Source organism: Procambarus clarkii, chromosome 42, assembly GCF_040958095.1.
Source record: "Procambarus clarkii isolate CNS0578487 chromosome 42, FALCON_Pclarkii_2.0, whole genome shotgun sequence".
NCBI lineage: Eukaryota > Metazoa > Arthropoda > Malacostraca > Decapoda > Cambaridae > Procambarus > Procambarus clarkii.
In genome coordinates, this window is record NC_091191.1 from 4,056,545 (window position 1) to 4,065,915 (window position 9,371).

The 9,371-nt window shown below is 41.3% G+C and overlaps 1 protein-coding gene across 1 annotated transcript; it reads right to left on the minus strand.

The window, feature by feature from the left end:
* Positions 1-1,191: 1,191 nt before the first annotated feature.
* Positions 1,192-9,154, minus strand: LOC123770427 (uncharacterized). The gene is made up of 2 exons (XM_045762267.2): positions 9,039-9,154; positions 1,192-1,861 (listed from the first exon to the last, which is right to left on the minus strand). Exons 1-2 carry the CDS (start codon positions 9,152-9,154, stop codon positions 1,192-1,194), a joined length of 786 nt encoding a protein of 261 aa, XP_045618223.2.
* Between the last annotated feature and the right edge of the window lie 217 nt (positions 9,155-9,371).

Here is a 9,371-nt window from a genome sequence, read left to right on the forward strand (position 1 = left end):
TATTATTACGCGGCTGAAATGAGCACCTTTTGACAAGATCATGAACAGTGTCCCCCAAAAAAAGACGAGGAATAAGGGGGCTGGAGTATACCAAGAATAAGGGGGCTGGAGTATACCAAGAATAAGGGGGCTGGAGTATACCAAGAATAAGGGGGCTGGAGTATACCAAGAATAAGGGGGGCTGGAGTATACCAAGAATAAGGGGGGCTGGAGTATACCAAGAATAAGGGGGCTGGAGTATACCAAGAATAAGGGGGGCTGGAGTATACCAAGAATAAGGGGGGCTGGAGTATACCAAGAATAAGGGGCTGGAGTATACCAAGAATAAGGGGGCTGGAGTATACCCGGAGTATACCTCTAGTAGAAGTGGAATAAGTTCTGGAAATTGTTCTACTCCTCAAGTCTGGTCCTGAGATAACTTGGTCCAACAGGCTGTTGCTTGAAGCGGCCCGCACGCCCAAACAATTCACCTCAACGCGGTTCATCTCATATTTCTTACAGGTAAGTCTCTTAAGTGACATGATTGTGGTACATAAATGGATAAAAAAGGGGGATTAAAGATAAAGGGAGAGGATAAGATAAAGGTGGATATAAATAAGGTGTTCAGTATTTCAACACAAAACCGTTTAGATTTAGGAAAGACCTGGGTAAATACTGGTTTGGAAACCGGGGTGTTGAATTATGGAACAAATTATATGGCAATATAATAGACGTTATATAGCTGAATTGTTTCACGTGCCCGTTAGACATAAATATGAGCTGCCTCGTGTGGGTCGATAAGAGCTGCCTCGTATGGGTCAATAGGGGTCAATAGGGGTCAATAGGAGCTGCCTCGTATGGGTCAATAGGAGCTGCCTCGTATGGGTCAATAGGAGCTGCCTCGTATGGGTCAATAGGGGGTCAATAGGAGCTGCCTCTTATGGGTCAATAAAAGCTGCCTCGTATGGGTCAATAGGAGCTGCCTCGAATGGACCAAGAGCCCTCAGCAGATACTTTGATTCTTAGGTGAAATCTTGAACCCTTCTTTCAGAAACTTCTGCCGTGGAATGTGTTCAACCTGACAACATTTGCGAAACACCTTCATCGCGTATCTAATTGCAGCTGCAACATTTCTGAATTAATTAATTCCATCGTGACACGAACCATAAAAAGGAGCAAATATTTTATGTTTTGTTTTATATAAATCACAAACTACGAATTGGTATCAAGTCTGCATCGGTTTACACCAAGGCTATATGGGTTTATACCAAGGCTATATGGGTTTATACCAAGGCTATATGGGTTTACACCAAGGCTATATGGGTTTATACCAAGGCTATATGGGTTTATACCAAGGCTATATGGGTTTATACCAAGGCTATATGGGTTTATACCAAGGCTATATGGGTTTATACCAAGGCTAAATGGGTTTATACCAAGGCTATATGGGTTTACACCAAGGCTATATGGGTTTATACCAAGGCTATATGGGTTTATACCAAGGCTATATGGGTTTATACCAAGGCTATATGGGTTTATACCAAGGCTATATGGGTTTATACCAAGGCTATATGGGTTTATACCAAGGCTACATGGGTTTATACCAAGGCTATATGGGTTTATACCAAGGCTATATGGGTTTATACCAAGGCTATATGGATTTATACCAAGGCTATATGGGTTTATACCAAGGCTATATGGGTTTATACCAAGGCTATATGGGTTTATACCAAGGCTATATGGGTTTATACCAAGGCTATATGGGTTTATACCAAGGCTATATGGGTTTATACCAAGGCTATATGGGTTTATACCGAGCCTATATGGGTTTATACCGAGCCTATATGGGTTTATACCAAGGCTATATGGGTTTATACCGAGCCTATATGGGTTTATACCAAGGCTATATGGGTTTATACCAAGCCTATATGGGTTTATACCAAGCCTATATGGGTATACACGAAGGCGTGTGTGAGAAACGTGCGCAGTGTGTATGAGCCGCGAATGAGACGTGTATAAGTGAGTGTATTAGCCGTGTATGAGATGTGTGTAGCCATCCATCCATTTTCAAAACTGACCCCCATAATACAGCTCAGATAAATACATAAAACATAACGGAATGAATAAACAATAGTGCGAGGGGGGGGGGGCCAATTCAGCTCAAAATAAACAAACAAATCGCTAACATTTGACATAATCCTAGTTTCAGCGACATATTTTCTTCAGAAGGTCTTAGAGATCAATTTCATAATGATTTAAAAAATACACATTCACAGGTTTTTCATCGCCTGGATGTCCCATTAGACGTGGATTTCACGAATTGCATTTTTTCTTGCAAATGCATCACTCAATTCCACGACTCATTTGTGAGCTGATTTCCTGTCCTGGAACACACTCCGCCAGTTGAGTGACAGCTGAGAGGCGGGACCAAAGAGCCAGAGCTCAACCCTCGCAAGCACAACTAGATGAGCACCACACTAGTGCACACTGTTCAATTCCCCAGACAGGGAATCAGAGAATTAATGAACCACAGGTCCAGTTGCAACGAGAATCACTCTCTGACTTTACATTTAACCCCGCACACGCTGGGACACGCTGGGACACGAAGGCATGAGTAATGAGAGCAGAGAAGACCAACCCGGAAACCACTTCAACTAACAACACCAATTGTAACGACAATAACAACTAACTCTATATCCAAACTACCCAACTGGACACACACACACACACACACACACACACACACACACACACACACACACACACACACACACACACACACACACACACACACACACACACACATACACACATACACACACACATACACACACGGCAGCTTCATCCATTAATCTCAACTGTCAAGCAAAGTCACATCACTCCTTAGTTACGGGAGTGAGTAAATGAAAACGGACACGAGGGCTCTGTGAGCAACACTTTAAAGCATTAAACGAAACATTTTAAGCATTAAACGACATTATAAGCATTAAACGAAACACATTAAGCATTAAACGAAACATTTTAAGCATTATACGAAACATTTTTAATATTAAAACATTTTAAGGATTAAATGAAACATTTTAAGCATTAAATGAAACATTATAAGCATTAAACGAAACATATTAAGCATTAAACAAAACATTTTAAGCATTAAACTAAATATTTTAAGCATTAAACGAAACATTTTTAACGTTAAACCAAACATTTTAAGCATTAAACTAAATATTTTAAGCATTAATTGAAACATTTTAAGCATTAAACGAAACATTTTAAGCATTGAAGTAAACATTTTAAAGCACGAAACTAAATACTGTATTTTGAAACATTAAACGAACCATTTTGAAGCATTAAACGAACAAAAGCGTTCCCTTTATGCCATTGAAATACCAGATGACTCACAAAATGATTGCATTAACCATTTTCTCATTGGAACAAATTAAAAAATATGATTAGCAGCGCATAATTATCATATATAACCCAACCCGCACATATGAAATGAAAGTGAGGCCATTTCGGTCCGTCTTGCTCGAAACGTGGTCATCATCTCACTGTGTTCATCAGAGAAGGGAAGGGAACTATCAGGGAAAAGTGCAAAGTCATTATGACTATATAGCACTGAGTAGGGGGTAAGGATAAGGATTTGGGATGGGACGAGGGGAAGGAATGGTGCCCAACCACTTATGGACGGTCGGGGATTGAACGCCGACTTGCAGGAAGCGAGACCGTCGCTCTACCCTCCAGCCCAAGTTGTTGGTGTGTTCATCAAACAACTTAATGAACACCTCCAAAGGGAACCTAATGAACCGGGCTGTGATTCATACGTCAGGCTGAGAATAGCTGCGTCTAACAGCCTGGTTGACCAGGGGCCAGATTCACGAAAGCACTTACGAACGTGTCCATCTTTCCTCAATCTTTGACGGCTTTGGTTACATTTATTTAACAGTTTACAAGCATGAAAACTTCCCATTCAACTGTTATTATTGTTATAAACAGCCTCCTGGTGCTTCGGAGCTCATTAACTGTTTAATAATTGTAAACAAAGTCGCCAAAGATTGAGAAAAGATGTACAGGTTCGTAAGTGCTTGTGTAAGTGCTTTCGTGAATCAGGCCCCTGACCACCAACCAATGGGTCAGGTCAGAGGCCGGGCCGCAGGAACGTTGATTCTCGGAACCAACAGTAAAAAAAAATATTTGTTTCAGCCACGTTAATGTGACCTATTTTCTTCATTTTTTTCACAAGTTTCAACTGAGTTTGCACCTGGCCTGTGTTTCTGAGGTTAAGAGGTCAACCCTGATGGATTTTCTGATAAAATAAAGATAAAAATAACCTTAACAGAATGTTGTGAAAACGAACAGGCCTTGGAAAAAATACAACTGATGTATTACACACGCATTCTTTCCGGCTTAGGCATAACGAGAGAGGTAACAGGCAGCAGTGAACAGTGTATTTTGTTTCCAGAATGAAAAGCAAGAAACAATAGGGGTCCGGAGGTGTAAATAAAGCCCTCTCCATTCTTGCTGTTCCTGGAGTTCTCTCCAGTTCTTTTAGTCGAGGTGGTTCCGAAGATCAATGTCCCAGCAGTCCGGTCGCTGACCAAGCCTCCTTGGTTCGTGGTGGTTGGGTCAACCAGGCTGTTTAGTCGCCGATGCCCGCAGCCTGACGTATTAATTACAGACCGAATGATCAGGGTTTGTATGCACAGGTTAAAGGGGAAAGAGGAGAGAGAGGAGTTGCTATAAGACTGGAAATGGGAAGGGGTTGAAGAGAATGGGAAAGACGGGCGGGGGAAGAGGAAGAGGAGAGAGGGAAGGTAGAGACAGCTTCACTTCACACTCTGGTTTGGAACTGAATCAGTACGAGCTGCAATACTTTTAAGCAGGAAATAATAAGGAAAAGTATTTTAGGATGGGTGACAGCGACGCCGACAACCCAACGCACTAACCTATCCACCAAGCAACTAGACAACCAACATAAGTATTCTACTGTCAACCATTCTGACAACATCCACCAACCTGTAAACTGTAAACTAAAGCTACAAGAATCATACAAAATCCGGATGAAACAAAGAAAGCAAAAGGCCATCATTGAAATAAGAAAGAAATCCGAAATATTTTTTCCCCTATTCAAGATCAAGATAAAAATCTACATCTAGTATGGAGCCCCTGCGAAAGGGAGATGGAACTTTCACTGATGACAACAAAGAAATGAGCGAAATACTGAGAAATCAGTAAGACTCTGTTTTCAGCGAGCTACTAAACAACTTGAAGATTGATAACGCAAATAAATTTTTCTTGAATGTGGTGTCAACATCAAATCATATATCAGATGTCGCCCTATCCTCACTGGATTATGAAGAAGCCGTAGACAGTATGCCTATGCACTCTACACCAGGCCCTGATTCTTGGAAGTCAATATTCATTAAGAACCGTAAAAAAAAAATCGCAGGCGCTTCACATTCTTTGGAGACAAAGCCTAGATACTGGCGTTATTCCTGACATATTAAAAACAGCAGAGATAGCACCACTCCATAAAGGAGGAAATAATGCAGACGCAAAAAATTAGACCGGCAGCACTAACATCGCACACCATAAAAAATCTTTAAAAAAGGGCTAAGAAGTAAGAACACAAAATACATGGAATCACAGCATCCCCATAACCCCGGACAACATGGTTTCAGAACAGGGCGCTCTTGCCTGTCGCAGTTGCTGGACCACTATGACATGGAATTAGATGCCATGGAAGACAAAGAAAACGTTGATGTAATTTACACAGATTTCGCAAAAGCCTTTGACAAATGTGACCATGGTGTTATTGCACATAAAATGCGTTCAAAATGAATTACCGGGAAAATAGGATGTATCTACAAATTTCTGACTAATAGAACCCAATGTGTAATAGTCAACAAAACAGAATCCGGAATATCAACCGTGAAGAGCTCAGTCCCCCAGGGTACTGTGCTTGCTCCAATACTTTTTCTCATCCTCATATCGGACATAGACAAGGACACAACCTATAGTACTGTATCATCCTTTGCAGATAACACTAGGAGTTAAGAACATCTCTCTCCGTCCCTCCCTCTTTATCCCTCCCTCTTTATCCCTCCCTCTCTCTCCCTCCCTCTCTCTCCCTTTCCCTCTCTCCCTCTCCGTCGTGTCCACGAGTGACCATTACCGCTTTACAGCTAATGCCTAGATGCAATTGGGTCTTTGCAGAGGGCTGATCTCCTCACTTAAGTCTGGACTTGCTTGCAATCCCCCGAGTGCTATACTACGACACTTAACTAGTCCAAACACCGTGTTTCTAACGTATTAACTTTCTCCACGACTGTCGTACTGCTGTTGGATTTTCCATTTCAAGTTGTTGGGTTGTTACATTAATCTGATGGCGCCTGTCTGGATGACTGGATGTTCAAACCGTTGACTGCCGAGTAGGCAGCAAGTCCCGGCCGTTTCCTTGTTAAATGGTCAGGCTGTCAGGATTCTGGGTAATTACGTTGCCATTTATCAGAGGTATTGCGAAAATTTGCGAGGGTTTGCCTAGCCGAGGGCCACAGCTGATGACAGTGTTCTTGGTATATTGTTCCCCCTTGTAACCTATTATGAGTATATACCTAGACGGCTGAGATTGTTAGAGGAAGTGCTGTTTTCTTTACAATATGCAGATTTAACTCTTTTTTTTCCAGAGTGGCATGTGACTTGAGTACATATCTTGGGGCACAGCTCCTATTCTCGTCAGGCACTTGTCTAAGTCTGTGTTACTAAGGTGGTCTTTCTAAATTATTTCTGTGACGTCAATTTAGTTCCTAATTAGCAAGTCTAGTATTAAAATTGTATTTGTGCAAAATTCTTCTTCGCAAAGGTCTGTAACGGGCTGTACAATATTTATGGAACTTCGATTACATTATAATCCAATCAACATGCATTTGTAATCATTATCTATCTTGTCAGGATATTATTGTTTGTGAAAATAAATGGTTAATTAGTATGTATATACTATATACTCTTTAACGGAATTTTATCTTCTATCGCGGTTTTTTGCCCCATTTTCTTTTCCATTTCAGGTGCTGAAAATTGCAATCGTCCAGAAGAATGATTTTTGTAGTTTTACTGATGAGATTTTTAAGCAGGATTAAATTTTGATCAGCATGTTTTTATTAAAATGCTCAAGATTTTCACCTGGCCATTGGTATACAGGGATAATGAGTTTTTATTTAATCTTTTGACTATCAGCAAGTCCCACCATCCAAAATTCATGATAATTCCGCCCCTCCCTTTAACAATCTCTTGTCAATTTATATACACACGCCAACCAATTTCCATACGCTCCCTACATATTGCCCCCAACACTCTCTCCCAATTTTCCCAAAATATTCCCTGCCAATTTCTACAAACACGCCCTGCCAATTTTCAAAACATTGTGCCAATTTCCTCAAATATTCTCTGCCAATTTCTACAAACACTCCCTACTAATTTCCCCAAACCTTTGTTACCAGTTTCTCCAAATGCCCCCCTGCCAATTATACAAACACTTGATGCCAATTACCCAACCACTTCCTCCCTGTCAATTACCCCAAACACGGACTGTGTCGATAAGAAAAAGTCTGCAAAACACCTTGTAAGGGCTGATGTCGCTTTCTCCAATTGTCCAAGTCGACGAAATACTTGTATGTACAACAAACCAAGCCCTGACCTACAATCTACACGTACCTGATCATCACCAACCAAATACCTGACCTTTCACCAACCCCACACCTGAACTAGCACAACAAACATCACACCAGAAGTAGTACCAACATACCCACAATTGAACCACCGCGAACCATCACCTACCACCAACCCTACACCTGAACAACGACCGAACTCAAAATAGCATATATTAAAGCCCTCACAAAGATATATATATATCGCTATAAGGAGAAAATTGATTTCCAAAGGCAGAGACATTTCTCACATTCACATTCCTCACTGCTGTCTCAAGTTTCCCCTTGCCGTTCTATTTGTCCACTCTACTAAGGAACACTGCAAAGATTTTTTGAGTGAACGTGAGACCTTAAACAGTCTTTGAACATTTGGGGAAGAACGTGAGACCTTAAACAGTCTTTGAACATTTGGGGGAGAACGTGAGACCTTAAACAGTCTTTGAACATTTGGGGGAGAACGTGAGACCTTCAATATAGTCCATGAGCGTTTATGGGGGATGGTTAATATTCATAATTTTATTAAGTAAAATTACAGGCTTTGAAGGTTGAACGTTAAAATTGTTCAATGATAAACGTGAAGCCTGTAAAGCTGCTGGTCTCCGTTTAACGAAGAACGCAAGGCGTCAGATCAATCATATATATACGTTTAGTAACGAAGAACGCAAGGCGTCAGATCAATCATATATATACGTTTAGTAACGAAGAACGCATGGCGTCAGATCAATCATATATATACGTTTAGTAACGAAGAACGCAAGGCGTCAGATCAATCATATATATACGTTTAGTAACGAAGAACGCAAGGCGTCAGATCAATCATATATATACGTTTAGTAACGAAGAACGCAAGGCGTCAGATCAATCATATATATACGTTTAGTAACGAAGAACGCATGGCGTCAGATCAATCATATATATACGTTTAGTAACGAAGAACGCATGGCGTCAGATCAATCATATATATACGTTTAGGAGGAACAGTAAGGTGCCTCAATCTCCCCTCGTTTAAAGTTTAAAGATGAACGTAACTCGTCTTAACTTCTTGAATCACCGTCTATTAAGTCCCCGGGACTCCTGCCTCCAACTCCCAAACTAAACTGGTGGTTGAAAAACGTAATATAGAATACCCCTCAAAAAATAAAGTTTTTTTTTTTAACCACGTGAGGATGGGTGATGAATCAAGCCACAGTCGGCCTTTACGACAATCGCCTCCACCAACATCACTCATCATCACCACTACTACTACTACTAGCATCTACTACCAACACTACCACCAGCAACAATCACCACTAGCCTGATACGTTACCCTGGCCTGATGTGCTGTTCTTGGCCTGATGGGTAAGCCTGTCTTTTTCTTACCCTGGCCTGATGTTCTGTTCTTGGCCTGATGTGGTGTTCTTGGTTAGCTTGTCTTTCTCTTTTAGCTTTTCCAGAGTCCTAGCGGAAGCTCTAGCCTCAAACACCCTAGGGTTCATGATTAGGGTAGACAAACACCTCTCTGACAAAGCATGAAGACAGTTATCTACGATCTCCTGCACCCAGCGTCTTTAACCACACCTCTCAGCTCTGTAACAACGCACTCGGCGAGAGATAGTCACCGGCCAACGGAGTGCCAGTTGCTGGAAATCAGTGACACACACAGTACCCGGAGCAGGCACTGTGTAACTATTCGACTACCTGCTTACCCTACCA

Bases quoted from the DNA above. Each gene is read 5' to 3' on its own strand.
- LOC123770427 (XM_045762267.2), bottom strand. From the start codon at position 9,154: ATGAACCCTAGGGTGTTTGAGGCTAGAGCTTCCGCTAGGACTCTGGAA. The intron at 1,862-9,038 runs GTAAGAAAAAGA...AAACCCATATAG, and splicing joins GAACAGAACATCAGGCCAGG to GCTCGGTATAAACCCATATA.